Consider the following 19,351-nt stretch of genomic DNA (forward strand, 5'->3'; position numbering starts at 1 on the left):
GTAACTATACAAATGTTATAATGTAGAAGGAGTGGACATGATTCTGGGTAATGATTTGGCTGGTGGGGAGGTGTTGTTGTAAACAACACAGTTGGCTCTAGGTCTGTTAACCAAGGTGATCAGTTATCTCAGATGCCAAAAGTGTTTCCTGCTTGTGTTGTAACTCGTGCTCAGTCACGTATAAAGGTGTGAGGATGTGGTAGACCTTTGCAGAAATGTTTATTGCTCCATGTGAAGAAACTGTCAATGATGGGCTGTCTAATGCGTCCCTCTGCCGTTTTTCTTTATTCCCTGTAGCTGAGACTTTTGGGGTTACAGGTGTCCAGTCCTGTCACCTTGTCTGAGTCTGAGACTCGAGGTAGAAGTTCGGCAGTCACTTGTAACATACACCACATTTATTGACAAGCTTTAATGTTCCCAACACATATGTTCGTGTAATTTGTTCTGCGGTTTTGGACTGGGAAGCTGTTGCTTGTTTTTAATGAATCTGCTTGATTGGGTAATTTATCCAATTAATTGTTAGTCAATAAGTCTTAAAATCTCTTTTTTTGTTTCACTAAGAACCCAGGATATTCACTTTATAGTCAGTTATATAACAATAGCAGCATTCCTCTCATCTGGGAGCCTGGAACTAGAAATAGTATAATGCGAGAAAAGCGTGGGTTATTCAACAATTTTTCTATGCCTACTTTATTTACAACTGCTTAGTTTATTTCGGACTCTATATATGAAAATGGCTTGCCAACTTAGCTTCTTTATCGTTGAACCCTCTGATAGAGGGATCTTATTCATTGACTTGGACTTATCTTTTCATGCTGGCTAATAAAATCGACATTATTGTTAGTTAATATACTTGGTGATCAATATTATTTTAGTTTATTTATTAAATTATTTGAAATTTATTGATACAACATATACATCATAGTGTAGTGACAAACATATCCAGTTCAAAAAAATCACTTGCTTAAGATAGTGGATGTCGAACTCTACGCCTTCAGAGGATGACTGCGACCTGATAACGCATCTGCTTCTTGTAGAGTCCCTCTGTCCTGTACTGCCACCATGTGGGCACACAATGAAAATGTTTCCAAAATGAAAAACAGAATGGAAGCATCTTTGGCCCTGATTAGTGCTCCTAATGCCCCATAAGATGCAGATACAGTTACTTAAGTAATTAAGATCGATCCATAAAGCGATAATAGACACAGTAGTGCCAGTGGTTGTAGCTTTAGTGGTGGATGTCTTCATGTTTAATCATAGTATCAGAGAATCAGTAGGTACATATGTTAATGTTAAGTGTTTGTGTGTGAACTAACATACACAATAACATAAAGTCACAGTGACCAGATCATGTGTTAATGGTGAGCAACAGGAAGGCATTAAACATGATGAGAGCATGGATTACATTTGTGATTCGCACCCTCGTTCTACAGATCAAATGCTGTCACAGAGAAGATCCACAGTAAAGACAATGTCTGACAATCTGTCCGTTCCCCGAGTGGAAACGGGTCGGTCTCTGTGTGAGTCTGTGTGAGTGAACACCTCCACTGCTGATCATTGGGACTTTATAACCGTTGAGACAGTTAGCCTATAGATATGTGCTGTTCTTTGTGATCTTATTTTTCAATCTCTACATTTGTCTTTTTTTTAACATTACAATGAGACTTATTTAACACTTTTAAATACGTCTCATTTGACTCCAGCATGAATGAATGAATGAATAAATAAATAAATAAAGCATACATAATAATAATAAAGTATAAAGCAGTCCGTCAGGGAATAACTTCTTTATACTGCTGAGATTGACTATTGCTTACACCATTATAATATCGCTGATAATAGCCCTTCTGCAGACAGCGGGAGTCTTTTTCAAACTACACATAATTCTTATGTTGCTTTTTGCCACATTTAAATAACAACAACAACAACAACATGAGACCACTTTTAACACAAGAAACCGTTGTTGTTGTTTTTTTACACCTTTTATTCTATACGATCGCCCAATCTCTGTGGCACCTGAGCTTCCACCACGTCATCAATTTACATATATATGTGTGTACATATATGTTTATACACTGTATATACAATGTATATATAGCGTGTGACTATAATATATACATATATAATGCGTGACGTGTGGTCACGATCCAAGCAAACAGAGCTCAGCATTCTAAATGTGACGTCAGGGTTTAACCCCGCTGTCCTTTGATCTGAGATCAGAGCCGAACTGACGCGTCAACTTCTCTATGACGTCACTTCTAAAGTATTCAGGTGGATAGGATACCAAAGGAGAGTTTCAAAGGTGAGTACCAAGTCCACTAAATATTATTGGAACCATTAAACCTTTCGACATGCATGGTGACAAAGAATCAAAAGGAAACCACAAGATAAAAGAATTTCTGTGTGGTAAAACAAAACTTTACCAGATAACTAAGTTTCTCGGAGAGGGGACTTACGGAAAAGTGGCCCAGTGCATAAATGTGAGCACTCAGGAGAAGATCGCTGTGAAGATTGTGCGGAAGGACATGCCCTGGGCCGCTAAAAAGGAGTTGGCCATGCTTGGACAACTCACAGGGCTTCAACAAAACAAAAATAACTTGGTTAGGTTTGTTGAGCATTTTACAGATGAGGGACATGTTTGTCTGGCATTTGAAATGCTGGACATGAGCCTTTATGACATGATGAAGGAGAGTTCTTTTGAGCCACTGCAGTTGTCTGAGATCAGAGTAATCACACAACAGATACTGGTGGCTCTGAACAGCCTCAAGAGCATAGGTCTGGCACATGCAGACATCAAGCCAGACAATATAATGCTGGTTAATCATAAGTTGCAACCCTTCAAGGTAAAACTTATTGATTTCGGTCAGGCATTTCTGGTTTCCAGAAAGCCACGCAACATCCTCATTCAAGGTCTTGGTTACAGGGCCCCAGAGGTTATTTTGGGCCTCCCACTGAGTGAGGCCATCGATATGTGGGGGCTTGGCTGCCTTTTGGCTTTCCTGTACCTGGGCAAGCACCTGTACCCAACAAGGTGTGAGTATGAGGTCATGAAAGTCATTGTGAAAATGCAGGGTCAGCCTGGCAATCACCTGCTAAAAGCTGCAAGTCGTGCTAAGGACTTTTTCAAAAAGGAAATGAAAGACTCCCATACTACTACATGGCGGCTGAATACACCAATCGAATACAAGCTCGCAACATTCTGCGACACCAAAACATCTAAAGGTGTTTTTGAAAAGTTAACCAGTCTCGATGACTTGGTAAAGATCTACCCAGAAGGCAAGGATGGCCCTGAGTATCAGGACACACTTGCCTTCATAAGCCTCCTCAAAGGCATGCTACAAGTGGATGCTGAAAGAAGAATCACCCCCAGCCAAGCTTTAGGGCACAGATTTATCACAATGACACACTTTAATGCTAACACCATCGACAACAGTTATGTGACATCAGCCAATCTGACCTTAAAAAACTGCCAGCTGGAGCAGCCATCAGTCAGTTTTGAGCGCTTTGTAACGTCCAGCGAAGTTACTAGGATCAGCGAGGACACACTGTCAAGCGACGATGAAGAAACCAGTATTGGATCACCAGCCACAGATGAAAAGCCCGTTACTATGGCCGATAAGAAACCACCTGCTTGTGTTAATCAAAATTTAAATGTGATCAACACTAGCAGTGATGACGGAACTGCATGCTTTGTTGAAGTCAAATGCAGGAAGAAGTGGTTCAAGAGGATCGGCAGATTCTTCTCCAAAATGTTCAAGCGTATAAGCTGCTCCAGTGTAGATGAAATATCATAGGCAACACGGTGTGTATCACTGTCACCACACAGCAAGGAGGATCTGTCCTCAAACCTGCTTTTTGGTGTCGTGTTTACACGCTCTCTCCGTGTCTGCGTGGGTTTTCCCCGGGCGCTCCGGTTTCCTCCCACAGTCCAAAAACATGCAGCTTAGCTTAACTACTATACAGTTAGTTCTTCTCCAGGATGATCAAGTGTATAAACATCTCCAGTGCAGATTTTAAAGACTGAAAGTCTGGAAAATTTGGAACACAGATCTTCCGCATGGCATTTGGATCTGTGTTCCAAATTTTTGGTGTCGTGTTTACATGTTCTCTCTGTGTCTTCATGGGTTTTCCCCGGGCGCTCCGGTTTCCTCCCACAGTCCAAAAACATGCATATTAACTAGAGCTGAGCTGACTGAAAGAAGAATCCAGTACAGATAATGTATGGATATCACACAAGTAGATGTTGTCCTTGAAGTACAGAAGTACAGCAACTTCAATGATTCAGTCTTATTTCATTGCCATTTACATTGTTGTAGAATTACATTTATATATAGTTCCTTTTGTACTACCTTTAAAATAAATAAATAAAATTTAAAAAATTGTAATTTGTATACAGCCATTACTCTTAAGCCCGAACCTGTAAATATTTTTCTAATAAATATAGCATAATTTGAAACAAGTATTAATTTATAAAACTCTCAGGGTATAGTGAAAGTTTCAATAAATATGACAAAAAGTTATTTTTATAAAAGTTACCTACTGCAGCTTTAAATATCAGTTAAGGGAAGACTTCAGGTCATTTTTGGAACCTTTTTTCCTTTCAAATCCCTGTTAGTTTAAATCCTTATAGAAAGTAAAAAGTCCAACTCAAACACATGCAAACAAAAAGTTTGGCTTGCCAGCTAAAAGCTCTGGTTTGTTGACCCCCCGTCGGTTTTATTTTCATGTGAGCGTGGCAAATCCCCGGGCTCTTGTCCTGTCTCACACTGGGACACACAGAAAGAGACAGGAAGTTTTTACCTAGGACAATTTATCCAATGAACATGAAGAGGTGATGGGATTAAATATTTTCAGACAATCCTGTTTTAGAGTAATAATCTAATACAGCTGCATGTCAACTAGGAATGCTTACAAGTAGCTCAACGTTAAGTTCAGCACCGTGGGGCGCCCGCCTAATATGGAACAAGAAAAGCCGCTCTACTTTTCTGTAACTGGGGTTTTGCATGGAGATTCCAAAACACAAACAACAGGAATTTGTTCATATCACCATGCTGCTTTTGTTCCTGCTGAGCCCCTGTGTGCATTCTTGGAGTGGGATCAATAGATTGAGTGTAATTCTTGTGCCTGTCAGCAAGAAAAATTTAATTTGTCAGCTGTCTTGGCACTGTGTCAGGAAATGTTTGACTGTGTGACCCCGGGGCCCAGTAGGAGTGTGATATGAAGGGAGGGTATATAAATGTCCAGGCAACACCGCGGGACCACAGTCTGCCTGCCTGAGAAGACTGTCACACACACCTCCAGCAGAGAAAAGGTAAGACCAAGGGCCATCCACTGGGTGTGATAAACTATACTGTAAGCTGATGAGTTGAATTTCAGGGTTTTAAAAACGTATTTTAGCCTGAATATCCTTAATTTTGACTATTGTAAACAAAACATTTAAACTAGACTAGTCTACATTATATGCTTTCTGTGTGGGAATGAAGTCAATTAATAGATCAGTCGATCAACAGAAAAATAATTGGCAGCCATTCTAATAGTCGATTAATTGTTCAGGTTTGAAGGAAAAATTGTGAAAAAATTCCAAAACAATTTCTAGTTCCAGGCTCCCAGATGAGAGGAATTGATACTATTGTTATATATGACTATAAAGTGAATATCTGGGTTTTAGTGAAACAAAATAAGAGATTTTAAGACTTCATCCTGGACATATTATTGACTAACGATTAATTGGATAAATAATCAGCAGATTAATTAAAAAACAAGAACAGTTCCAGTCCAAAACGAAACAAATGTACAGAACATATGTTTGAACATTGTCAATAAATGTGTTTGTTTACAAGTGAGTAGTATGTATATTAACCAGGTTTACTGTGTGTGTCATATCTAATCATAAAGGGTACAATCACAGTGAAATCAGATATACTGTGATGCAGTGATGACCTTTATACAGACATCAGTGACTCAGTTTCTGACCCTCCCAACAGATGGATCTTGCACTTCTGTCCTCCATCCTGCTGGTCATTTCTACTGTCCATGCTTTCCAGTATTCAGAGTTGGTGCAGTACATTGACAGCCATCAAGAAGAATATGTGGAGGTACAAAATCTTCTTCTTCTTCCTTTAGCATTATACATTTGTATAGTTAATACAAAATATTTATTAGAGTGTATTGTACGGATAAATTAAACAATATAAACAAGTGAACTTATGGAACCGAGATAAAACGAGGTTGACAGTGCTTTCATTTTCAATATAAAAGCTTTTCTGTCATTGTTTTAAATAAATAAATAATAATTAAATAAAGGTGTAAAATATCAAAATGAAGCAACCTGGATGGACAGTGTTGTGTTTTACAGTGATAAACAGAACCAGATCATCTTATGATCATAAATCAGGTTGGTTGAACACAAAAAAGAATCAAGAACATGCTTACACATCATAAACATCATTTTGAAAACACAAACCAATTCCTAAAATGCTCCATGCAACAGTCTTCAGTGTTAGTAAGCATGGTTCATATCTCCAACCGCTCAGCAAAAAACATAGTACCTTTTTAAAGGTCTAGTGTGTAACATTTAGGAGGATCTATTGTCAGAAATGGAATATAATATTCATAGGATGTTTTTATTTAGTGTATAATCACATGACAATAAGAATCATTGTGTTTTCGTTACCTTAGAATGAGCTGTTTTTATCTACAGGGGAGCAAGGTCCTCTTCTATGGAGTCCGCCATGTTAAACCATCACGTTTCTACAGTAGCCCAGAATGGACAAACCAAACACTGGCTGTATATACTGCCTTTCACGTTTTTTCACAAGTTTTGCAGCCACCATAGTTTCTCCTGCATATTCCTTTGCAGTTCTCATTCTCAGGTCATCAAATATCAATGTGAGCAGTATTCAGTTGGTTGCAATCTGCTACTTCCCCGCTAGATGTCACTAAATCCTACACACTGCTCCTTCAATCAAACAGCTATAGTATAACAAGCAACTTTTTATGAAGAGCATACAGCTTGCTTCTTGTATTTTCTCTACCCTAGATCAGTGTTTCCCAAACCTTTTCATGTCAAAGACGTCCTCATTAGATGCACATTAGACTCTGGACCCCCTAATTTAAGAAGATTTTGTCTGAAAGAAACACCCCCTGAGTAATTATTATTGTTTTATGTTTGAAAGGAATAAAGGCTTCATAGTCAAGCATTGATCAAACTTGTATCACTATAAATTACTATCAATAAACAATCAATTACAATCAATAAAACACTATTTCTTCTCAATAAAGACGATAAAATTTAAAACAGTGTATTCCTCCTTTATCCCCCTACAACCCATTCAACGACCCCTTTTGGTCCAGGGACCCCAGTTTTACAATATGACAGAAGCATTAGATTAAACTCAATGCTGATGTTTTGAACGTTGTGTGTGTGTGTGTGTGTGTGTGTGTGTGACTATTAGGCTCTGCGGGATTGGGTTGCAATCGAGAGCGACTCCAGCAACGTCTTGAAGAGACCAGACCTACACCGCATGATGGAGATGGCGGCTCAGAAGCTGAGGCTGATGGGAGGGACTGTAGAGCTGGTGGACATCGGAGAACAAGAAGTCAGTGAGCCGGCACCTCCCCACCTTTCATAAACGCCGCAATACAGCAATATCAGAGCTTTGTACATAATCATCACCCTAATTGGTCAGTAAATATTCTGTATTTCATACAGAGCTTTTCTCGTCAGGAAAGGAAAATGAGCTGCTAACTTCAAAAAGGCGGCAGAGCGGTCAGGACTAAATCTACCTCCTCATTACAGACTGAGACACATCAAAGCAGCTTCCCAAACTCATTAGACATATAGTGTATGTGAGGTCAGACTAGAGGTCAACAATCTCAGCTTCTCAGCAGTAATTAGGAACCACATAGCTTCAACTGTTACTGCATTATATTGTCTTAGTGAATGGTAAAAACAATAGCTGATGGCCCTTTGACACCAAGCTACACTGACTTGCTTATTTTGGAAACACAGAAGCCCTTCCTTACTGTAAGATTACCACTGTTTCCATGTTACACAATCTGAATCATTGAAATTCCTTTGATATCTGAGAAATAGACACACAGATTGAGATTGTGCAGTGTGTAGCTAATTCATTAGTGGTCAGGTGGTATTGTAGCGACAAATAAAAACAGAGCTGCCCCTCAGGGTTCCACAGAAGTTGAGAAACCTGGAAATCAAAGTGATTGAAGGATAGAAAAATAAACTATATGTATCAGTGCAACAGCCCATGCTGGTGTTAACTCTCCTTCAATGTCTGCAGCTTCCTGACGGACAGACATTAGCGTTGCCTAAAGTGGTGACAGCTCAGTTTGGCAACGACCCAAACAAACACACAGTGTGTGTCTACGGCCATGTGGACGTCCAGCCGGCGAAGCTAGAGGACGGTTGGGCAACGGATCCCTACAACCTGACCGACATCAATGGTAACTGCCTTTAAGCTCTTCAGGCGCCATTATCAAACCCACATAACTTCATCTTCAAAGATGCCAAATGTCAGGCTGAATCTGGGTGAAATGGGTATGAAGGGACTTCTAAAACATCTACAATATTTCCATCTGATGGAATGGTGATCAAACGTAGGTTTGAATATTTAATTCAGCGTAAACATCATATAGCTTCAAACAAGAGCTGAAACAAACTGATACACAGCCTATATATTATTATTATTAAAGGAAACTGGGGCAATATTAGAGAAACTTTATCCTAACCTCATAAAATCTTAAATAATCTAATTTTTAAGCTGTCCTAACTTTCACTTTTCCACCAGTTGGTCTTAGTTAACATGTTTAATCTGTAGCCTATGGCTGCTCTTTTGTTACTGTTGTTATCTTGTGATATCATGATAACAACTAGTTTGACTATATTAGATTGAACTTTTTTACATTCAGTGCTTCATCTACACAGGTACACAGGTCAGCACACTGTCTCCAGTGTTACATAACCCCGGGCCCACTAAGAATCCCTGATTGTTGTGTCTGCAGGTAACCTTTATGGACGAGGAGCGTCAGACAACAAGGCCCCAGTTTTAGCCTGGATCCATGCGGTGGAGGCTTACCAGGCCCTCAATATGGTGAGAGAAAGTTCACAATACCACTGTACAGGATAGATTTTCATGCCAAAGATAATCAAAAAAAAATGTGTTAGGGGAGTGGGAGCTATTGGGAGCCCCAGTGAGACCAAAGGACAGATTATAGCACTTAACAGACAAACAGACGAAACAGAGAGAGACATCTCCAACAAGATAGCCCTAAAAGATAACTCCCATTTATTCAAGCTGACTGTTTTAGTGGAATAAAATACTCAACGTATTTGGCGGGAACAAACTGCATACCCTCAGGCTAGTGAGAGAGAAAAGCTAAGCTTCAGCCAAACTAACTTGCAAAGTCATTGTTGTTTTTGCAAAGTCACTGCGGCAGTCCATTCCTGCTATCCTGCTGCCACTTTGTCTCGTAAATGCAGCTGAATATGAACATCCAAAGGCCTCAGCCAGAAGCTGGATGCATTAAGGGGAAAGGAATTGTGTGGGTGTTGAAAAGACTACTTTCCCACGCAGCTAATGGCTCAGGATTTTAGAGTTTGCAAACACCATTACAGTTTCAAAAAAGGTTTTCTTGCCATCCAGAAATAAGCCGTTCAGATGTGATTCAACAGCTCATCCTCCAGCTTCACCATGTGCTATCACTTCCTCTTTGTCCACCAGGAGCTGCCAGTGAATGTGAAGTTTGTCATTGAGGGCATGGAGGAGACAGGCTCTAACGGCCTGGACGCCATGATCCTGGCTCAGAGGGACACCTTCTTCTCCGACGTAGATTACATCATCATCTCAGACTGCGGCTGGCTCAGCAGACGGCCCGCCCTCACCTACGGCACCAGAGGCAACTGCTACTTCTACGCTGAGGTTGTGTATGCATACACACACACACACACACACACACACAGAAACCCAAACTAAAACATTTGGTTTCAAATAAATGCTGAATTCTTTACACACACACACACACACACACACACACACATACTGCATCTGGGTGTCATTCAGCTCTTCTAGGCTGTTTCATGGTGAGGTGTGTTTGCAGGTTGAAGGACCTAAACAGGACTTACATTCTGGTGTTTATGGGGGCACTGTGATCGAACCAATGACTGACCTCGTTGGAATTCTTGGTGAGTGTATTTTTAGGTAGAACACATTCATTCACTCAGTCACAGTAAGATAAGACACTGAACCGGCATCAGTTGGGCATCAGCAGTACGACAGGTACCGACAGGGCAAAACCTTTATTTTGTTTTAATTCAACCTATATTTAAACAGGAAATCTCATGATTGCTTGATCTATTTAAGAAGTGAGATTTGACCAGAATTGACACACAAACTAGTGGAAGGATAAAGCTAACAGGATTTTTGGATACCATGAAAAGACGAAAACCTTTCTCCTCGATACTTTCTGACTTCCCGTCTATTCCTCTCTTAGCTCCAAGCTCTTCTGTGGTTTTTATTCAAATGTTACTCAATTAGGAGGAAATAGTATATTTGTTCGGGACTATTTTCAGCAGTGCATTAATCTGCATTTGGTGCTCTGGTGAGAGTGTGGTGCAGCAGTACCAGCACCTTAACGGACACTTTTATGTTTGAAAAACATGTTACTGACAATTTTACCAAAAATAAATAAAAAACAAAGTAAATGAATACAATACTCCGTTCATTGTATGGGTCCTGTTTGAGTCAAAATAAACCACAGCAGGGACCTTTAGTGTTTTACAGGCCAAGGACCCCATAGCTGATAGAGAGACAGAGCAGGGACAACGGACTACATATTGTATAAAAGTGTGTTTCATATTAAACTTGGCCTAGCAACAGTGTTGTGTAAATTATTATTATTATTATTATTGTTGTTGTATGTGTTTTTAGACATATTTCCTTTAAAAAAAGCAGTAATTCTGAGGACTCCCTGTTGAAGATCCAGAACTGTACTTCATCGTAATGAAGAAACATTTCACCCGGCTGTGGCTTACTGCTGTGTTTTTAATAGTCTTTGGACAACAACTGAGTTATATGGCACAGAGGAAGGAGACATGTCAGGCATTGATACACGCACAGTTAGTAGGCTCAGTTCTTTTAATGAATTTACCACAAATTAATTGAAACAGAGACATGTGGCTTTCAGAGTCCCAGAGGTTTCCGGCTGCTTTGGTTTGTAACCCAGGAATTATTTATTTGCCTCCACTCTGCATTGTACTATTTTGGGCACCTTATGCCTGTGACATCTTATATGATTTACTATTGATTATTATGTAGTAACTATTAATTATATTTGAATAATTATGACTAAACATGAGCCTTCTCATGTGTTACTATTTTAAACTTTTACATAGCACAATTTTAGAAGGTGTAGTCGTAAAGTGCAGTGGTTCTCAACCTGGATTCCGGTTCTTTCAGCAAAGAAGGAATATTTTAATTTCACTATTATTAACCAACTGAGAGAATAATGACTATTCTGTTCATAGGTTTCACACTCTGCCAATAGACAGTAAAGATAATTATTATATAATTCAATCCTATTAGACAGGATCTCTGAGACTACCTCTTATCAAATACAAATCTATGGCCTGATATGTATCTATTTGGGGGTCCTTGACACCAAAAAGGTTGAGAACCACTGCTCTATAGCAAGACTGAAGAATCTTTAAGCAGGCCGCTAAATCCCTCCCAGCTCCTGCAACCCTGTTATATCTGACCTCCACACAATGTGAGATGTAGTCCATTTAAACCCACATCAAATGTATTCTCTTGTAACTTCTTACCTTAGACACAATGATCAGCCCCAGCGGTAAGATCCTGATTCCTGGGATCAGAGAGGCCGTGGCTCCCCTTTCTGATGAGGAATGGAGAATGTACCAGGACATCCAGTTTGACATCGACAATTACAAGAACAAGATCGGCGTCAACGAGCTCATGTACAGCAACAAGGTAAGAGAACAAGAAAGAAACTGCTCAGAATAGTCTACTTTCAGGCAAGATAAATGATTGTCTTTGTATGTTTCCTGTAGGTGGACCTGTTGGCCCACATGTGGCGCTACCCCACTGTCTCCATACATGGCATTGAGGGGGCCTTCTCAGACTCGGGCACAAAGACAGTCATTCCTGCTAAGGTTACTGCCAAGTTCTCCATTAGACAAGTTCCCAACATGGACCCTGCTATGGTCAAGAAACAGGTAAAATCATATGTCAACGCTCAGCTTCTTTTTTGGATAAGCTGATTATTTCTTCCCACAAACTACCTCTGCTCCTATCTGGTTCGGTGCTTTAGGTAACAGACTATCTTCACTCGGTGTTTGCCAAGAGGAAGAGTCCTAACAAGCTGAAAGTCACCATGGTGATCGGGGCCAAGCCTTGGCTGGCCGACACTCAACATCCTCTGTATGATGCTGGGAAGGCTGCTGTCAAGAGAGGTACCGCACACACCCAGCCCCTTCCACCTAGCACTGCATCAACATCCTTTCTACTGAGGGTCAACCTGAAGCAAAATGTACAAGTAATAGTTCATACAAATGACCACTAGATGCCACTAAATTTTACACACTGGCCCTTTAAAGCTGACTGTCTTGGATGAAGCTGCACCACTGGCCATTTGACCTGTTGCATCAGGCCGTCTTCTGTAACTTGGATTAAAAAAAACAAGAGTTTGATAAATTTTTTGCTACCAGGACTTCAAGGTTTTTTTTTTTGGTGTTACTTTTTATCACTGCTTTAGGCTTCTCTTTTATGCCTCTTCCATTGTGTGTATATTTTTTACTGCTAATTTTTTTACCACTGTTGATCTTGTTTTTAATTTTTGTGCTTAAAAGGGCTTTAGGAGATCTTGCTTAAGTGACATGAGCTAATTCTTGTCCAGCTCTTTCATTCTGTGGTAAGAAACCTGAGTTTATGTCCATTACACTCTGATATAAAATGTCCTGCCCTCTCCAGTTTTTGACATGGATCCTGATCTGATCCGTGAGGGCGGCACCATCCCTATTGCCAGAACCTTCCAGGATGTGACAGGAAAAAGCATCATCATGATGCCCATCGGAGGCTTTGATGACGGGCTGCACTCCCAGAACGAGAAAATTAGCAGGTCTGATTCCTTAAAACCATAACTGCTTTCTCTTTATATTTCATTTAACAGGAAGTTTTATGTAAAACCTGTACTAGTTCATATTTTCTATTGAGGCTGTTGGACAAGATTCAGAAGCAAAGCTGGGATTTATTCAGAGGGAAAGAAGCAGGAAACTGAACCTTTAGGGCGCACACAGTCTTATCCTCCTCTTAATTATCCACATGCTTGGATATCTTCACCTAATATGAAAAACATATGATTGCAAAATAATGGGGATGCCAAGATAAAAGGATTAAATTAAAAGTAGACATGCAAAAATGTTTCCAGACATTTATTAAGACATAAATACAAATAGTATGCTTGGAACAATAATGTGTGTCAAAAACAAAGTATAATTTCTACAGTAATATTCTTAAAAAAAGTCATCACCTCCTTCTACCTCATTATTAATTCCAGAATCTCTGAATATGCACAAAAAAACCCACAAGAAACTGAGTGATTTAAACAGAAACAGCTCTAAATACTGAACAAAAAGCAAAGCAACCACACGGACATCACAGGGACAAATGGAGAGCATCTGGATAAAGAACAGAACAGATTGTTAAACTATACAAGGTCAAACCTGTCTGTTTGAAAATGCTGACGCTCTGAGAAATGCAGATATATTGGTCCAGTCCCAAAGTGTTTTGTAAGTCTTATAGCTTGTGGCAGCAGCAAAGTTGAACAGGGACTAGATTTTTCTATGCTTTGGGATTTCTAAGAAGGTATAATGTGCGCATTTGTAGGAAGTGATTGTAGATGTAAAGAAGACTGACACGTTGGCGACTGTCCCCATTTAAAACCAGTCCAACATTCAGATTTGTCTCTGTAACACTTTATACAGCTTCCTCACCTTTGTCTTCCTTTAACTGTCTTCTCGCAGGTACAACTACATCGAAGGGACCAAGTTATTTGTTGCCTACCTGAATGAAGTATCCCAGATTAAGCAGACCAGTGTGTGATGTCTCATGGCCTCATTAAATGACCGTCTAAACCATCCCAGCGACAGTGAGCTCTCCCTGACACAAGCCTGGTTTTATATTTTTTACTGTGCCTTCATCTTTCTTTCATCCATTTCTCTGTCTCTTGCCAAGCTTTTATTTATCTGCATCCAAAGAGCTTCCTCCCTCTCTCCCTTCCCTCCGCTGTCAGTAAGTTTTAAAAATGCATTTATTCTACGCATGAATGTATACAAAAGGAGGAAGCCAATGAAAACAGAAATTATCTATCTAATCTATCTATCTATCTATCTATCTATCTATCTATCTATCTAATCTATCTATCTAAATCTATCTATTATCTATGCTATCATCTTCTATCCTATCATTATCATCTATCTATCTATCTATCTATCTCATTTTGACATTGTGAGTGACTGTAATGGCATGTGCTACTTCTTCTGATTGGTGGAAATGTCTGTAGTGATCATGTTGCTGTTCTTTGCAGATGTGGCATATGTTTATGCTCCATGTAATGTCAGACAGTACTGTAAGTGTGTGTGTGTGTGTGTCATGTAGTAAAAGCTGTACAATGCAACCTTTGTGTACTTTTGTTTATTATGTGACAAAGTGTTCTTTAATGTGTTACAGTAATAATGAGACAAACACACAGTTCCCTCAGCCATGAAACATTTATTTAACGCTCACACATTTACTGAAGACAGAACCTGCACAGACAGATGTGCTGCCAGCAGTCACTATGTATGGACAGTCCAGCCATTGTCTGGTGTTAGAGCACTCTACATAAGACACAGCCCTATTCAGCAAAAAGACAGTTCACTAACAATGTTGCAAAATATCTAAATAAGTAATTTAATCTCAAATCTGGCATAAAGATATGTTTTACAGGGTGTCTGTGGGGGCTTAAAAAGTCTAAAATCCAATAATCAAAATTTTAGGCCTTAAGTATGATAAAGTTGCTTTTTTTGGTCTCAAAACAAAATAGACATGGAACCAGTACCAATTTTCATTTACATCCTATTCATTACATACTATTAGTATTTTTTTATTTTTATTGTTTGCCTGTATGGACATAAAATAGGTCTTCAATTGCATTAATTTAAACATTAAACCTGTTGAAACCAGAGTTATTACAGTTTTGCATTTAGTATTAGTTTTTGTTTCTATTTAATTTTTAATTTTTGTTTTCAATCAGTTAGTTTGCAGAGTGGGTTTGCTTGTTTCAGTTTAGTTTTCTTTGTTTAAAAATGTTTAGTTTTAGTGTTAGTGTTAGTTTAATTCTTTTTGTAATTATAATATGGGGGCATTTGTCAGGGGCAAGATTTAATAATTTCAGAATATTCACCAACGCCTCCTCGTGCTCATTGAGTTGACACATTTGATCAAATTGACAAAGAACCAAACTAAAGACATGTCCTGTTTATGAAACCTGCGAAACCCTGCTGTAACACAAGAAACAATAATAATTTCATTTGGGAACATTTTATTTTACATTTTAGGAATTTTCTTGAAAGTGAAGTGTTACAGTCTTATAAGAAAAATCACTGCAATTCTTTTTTAGGCATTTTGCCCAGAACTTTATTTAAAAGAAGATAAACATATTATGACTAAACAACAGACTTTTATTATGGCACATTAAACAGCTTTGGACACATCAGTTATGACATAAAAATACAGTATCCACTTACTAAAATTATTTTTTTTAATGGGGCAGTTGAAGATGATTACAGGGGTCATCTCAACCTTCATTTCTTAAAAGTACTCAAAAAAAGTACTATTTCCTATATTCTAATCTGCAGTAATTGAAGAGAGACAGTGCCGTTATCTTGTTAAAGTGCCATATATCCCTGCAGGAAGTGGTAGGGAGGAACCCTGGTGTTGTGAAGAAGCCGTGTCTGACACTTCAGCGGCCTGATTCACAACACCAGCTGACCCTCCCCACCCACACACACTCACAGTACTGTGGCACAGCACAGAGGCAGTGTGAAGTCAGGAGTTCATCTTCGGTGACTCAGTGACAGAAACAAGCCACTGACAAGACACCACCACTGTTCGCAGTCACCTTATTGCTCTCAGAGGGCAGCAGGGGGAGAAACATCCACCTTTCAATAAACCTGCCTCATTAGTATTAAAAGTAGTGAACTGAGAATACTCACCTCTTCTCTGTTGGTACACTTATCCTCTGCTACCTATATTAAAGTGACTGCAGTGGTGGCAAAGGTGGTTAACAATAAGAAACACTGGGCAATGAGGCTAAAGTGGAACAGCGTGGGTGCAGTACGCACTGTCTCCACTGGAGGGCAGTTTGAACACAGCCGCTCTGTTTTTCCATCACTGAGTGTGAGTTCAATTGTCTGATGCCAAACTGGTCACGCGCCTTACCTCAACCTGCAATAAGACAGAAACAGGAAAATGAATTAAACGTGGGAAAATTAGCTTTCAAGTAAATCTTTAAAATGAGGAGAATATTTAAGATTTGACCCACAGAGAGCCTATAAAATCTGTTAGCTGTTAAATGTGGGTACTATCAAACACAGGGAGCATGTGATTATCTTTAGCAACCCTGTTAAAGAATCTCAGTGTGACTGCACAGTGAAACACAAGACAGTCCTCAGATGTAACGGTGCTCTATTTGGTTGCCTATTTATAAAGTGCTTTGGTATTGAGGACAGGGCCGTGATGGAGCTGAGAATAACTTTGGTTTCACAGCGGCAAGCCTTAATCCACCTTGAAGCGGCCTGCTGTGGATGCAAACTAAAATCATGTCACGGTAAAAGTGGGTTTAAAGTAAAATCATCTTCAAGCAATCAGATTCAGAGTCATTTTTAGTACATTTAGTAAAGAGATTTACTAATAGGACTGTGCACTGAAATGATCAACAGAAGGATTGTGGATGAGCTTTGTCTGTAGGGGTCAGGCTGATTTATGACCAGAATTAATGATATCAAATAGCCACAAGCAAAATAAAGTCATCTGAAATACTTCTATGAAAATTAAAGATAACAGTCTGTTAGATAGATTAGATTATTAGATATGTAGCAGTGTTGCAGGAAGTATATAGATTCTTTACTTAAGCAGCAATAACGCGTCAAAAAATAAAAATAACGTCAAAATACTCTTAATTATAATCAAATATACCTAAAGTATCAAACGTCAAGTAAGAAATTGTATTCATTGCACAATACAGTACAGTACTTATAAAGTATTGCAATATTTACACATTTGCAGTATTACAAACTGAGTGTCTGTGGCAATGCTCCTGGAAATACACACAAAAAATGTTATTATGCACACAATTATAAAAAACACTTTAACCATGCGCTATCAACAACAAGACTGCTGACCGCTTAGCTCTAAGAAATACTATATAACAGCTTTGCAAAAGTCTAAAAACTAATTTTTTCCAGGAATGTTAATACACATATATACATATATACTGTCTGTATAGTAATACAGTACTTAACATTTACTTAAATAAATGCCGTAATAATGAATAATTACCCTTTAAAGCTGCATTAATAGATTTTTTTTTACCACTTGGGAGCAGAACAAGAATGAAAGGTTATGTCGACTGAATTGTCACTCATTTGGAGTTATGCTTCTGACCATCTAATACCAGTATTCACACTGTTTTAGCTTTCTTTTGGTCCACCAACTATTTAGTCTCTCTAGCTGCTGAATGCTCCACTGTGTTCACCAGCTCGTCTCTGTGTCTGTCTGCTGTTTGGTGCGGGGCAGGTGGTGTGCAGTGGGTTCATCCTCCTGCTGGAAATGGGATTGATGAGTGCGTGGTTGCTGGTTGTAAAACCAAACCAGCCTTAGGTTAAAAGCTTCTGCAGAGTAATGATACACAGGACCAGTCATTCCTATGAAAGCTGCTCAATGGCGCATGAAGCCCTCCGTTAACTTAAATGGAGATAAATAATTTAATCATGTGAATGTTCTAGAGTTTAAAAATGTTACCAGACTGAAAGAATTGAATTCTGACAGTAATACGAGTCATCTCACAGGGGTTACGCTGCTGCCACTTCTTTCACAATGTAACCTTATGGGAGAAAGTCTTATTGGGCCACTGTGCATCGCGCGACGGATACCATTGCTGTAATTACATGGTTTGGCCACTATGTCAAATTGCCTTCAGAGCCCAGCGCTCTTCCTGGGGGCTCGGTTGTAGGAGGGTGAAGCCATTTATTGATCAATATCACTACGAGTGTCCAATGCTGGAAACATACCATGAGGTAATCATCTTCTGTTGATTTGTTACAGCAGACGTGTTTCACATTACATTAGTCATTTGATCAATACAACCGGATTTTAAGTATAAACACAGTATAACTCCTTCCTTGTTCTAATAATGACATGAATCAGGCTGTTGTGCTGTTGAGGATTATTTCTAGAGATCTATTCATCCAGTTATGTAGCCCCAAAGCAAACCAACAGCATCAATTAAAGATTAGTAGGGCATTTAAGAGTTTATCATCTAATAACATTTAATAACATTTCAGATTTTCAGGCACACTTCCTTCTCGCCGTCTGTTGGGTAAGCTCTGCACGTTCACAGTATAATGAAGTTTCACCCGGCTGTAGGAGAGTGTTGGACTGTAGGTGAGAGAGGAAGTGTACTACTGTACCACTTGTGCAGCTGAGTTGGGCCAGTGTTCACAATGTTCCACAGCTCTTGTTGTGAAATTGGGTTTTAAGCGTAGCCTTTGACCACTCCATTAATCATTGGTTTGTCCATCTGCCTGGACCAATCCAGGACGGGTACCTAATTCTTCCACAAGCTGCCGTGTCACACTCAACATAATATCCCAGCAATACATTTCTCCTAATCCCTTTTTATCAGGTTCACTGGCCTTTCTGGTCAATCTAATTGCGACAAAGCCCACATAAGGGCTTTTGTGCCAAAAGAAAGTTCTTTTACGGTTTCAATTAAACGGCTGGGCCGGCCCAGCGGAAGCTCTTTGGCAAACGCCAGTGTCCTTCAGACAAAGAATGTCACTGCGCATAATGGATAGAAACACTTCACTGAGGAAGAGGGGAAAGAGGGGCAGAATGTGGGGAAAAAAGAAAACCCACCCAGTCGCTCGCCTCACAGTTTAGCTCATTTCAGAGCCAAAGGTTTTGGAGTTTTTTTTGGGGAACGAGCACAAAGATTTAACTAACAATCAAAACTAGCCTGAGGGATTATGAGCTGGAGCAGAGTGTGTGTGTGTGTG

The 19,351-nt window shown here is 39.4% G+C and overlaps 1 protein-coding gene across 1 annotated transcript; it reads left to right on the forward strand.

The window, feature by feature from the left end:
* The first annotated feature begins 5,984 nt into the window (after positions 1 to 5,984).
* Positions 5,985 to 14,304, forward strand: zgc:114181 (uncharacterized protein LOC619255 homolog). Its single transcript, XM_035672753.1, has 11 exons — positions 5,985 to 6,095; positions 7,455 to 7,598; positions 8,301 to 8,463; positions 9,022 to 9,110; positions 9,741 to 9,938; positions 10,117 to 10,201; positions 11,845 to 12,005; positions 12,086 to 12,250; positions 12,346 to 12,487; positions 13,005 to 13,152; positions 14,057 to 14,304. The coding sequence occupies exons 1-11, from the start codon at positions 5,985 to 5,987 to the stop codon at positions 14,133 to 14,135; spliced, it is 1,485 nt and encodes a 494-aa protein (XP_035528646.1). The 3' UTR covers positions 14,136 to 14,304.
* Positions 14,305 to 19,351: the final 5,047 nt, after the last annotated feature.

The sequence above is a fragment of the Morone saxatilis genome, unplaced genomic scaffold, assembly GCF_004916995.1.
Source record: "Morone saxatilis isolate NCDOM2014 unplaced genomic scaffold, NCSU_SB_2.0 Contig24, whole genome shotgun sequence".
NCBI lineage: Eukaryota > Metazoa > Chordata > Actinopteri > Moronidae > Morone > Morone saxatilis.

Excerpts from the sequence above, each read along its gene's own strand:
- zgc:114181 (XM_035672753.1), top strand. The coding sequence starts at position 5,985 with ATGGATCTTGCACTTCTGTCCTCCATCCTGCTGGTCATTTCTACTGTC. Across the intron at positions 8,464-9,021 it reads CAACCTGACCGACATCAATG|GTAACCTTTATGGACGAGGA; the intron begins GTAACTGCCTTT and ends TTGTGTCTGCAG. Across the intron at positions 12,006-12,085 it reads AGCTCATGTACAGCAACAAG|GTGGACCTGTTGGCCCACAT; the intron begins GTAAGAGAACAA and ends TGTTTCCTGTAG.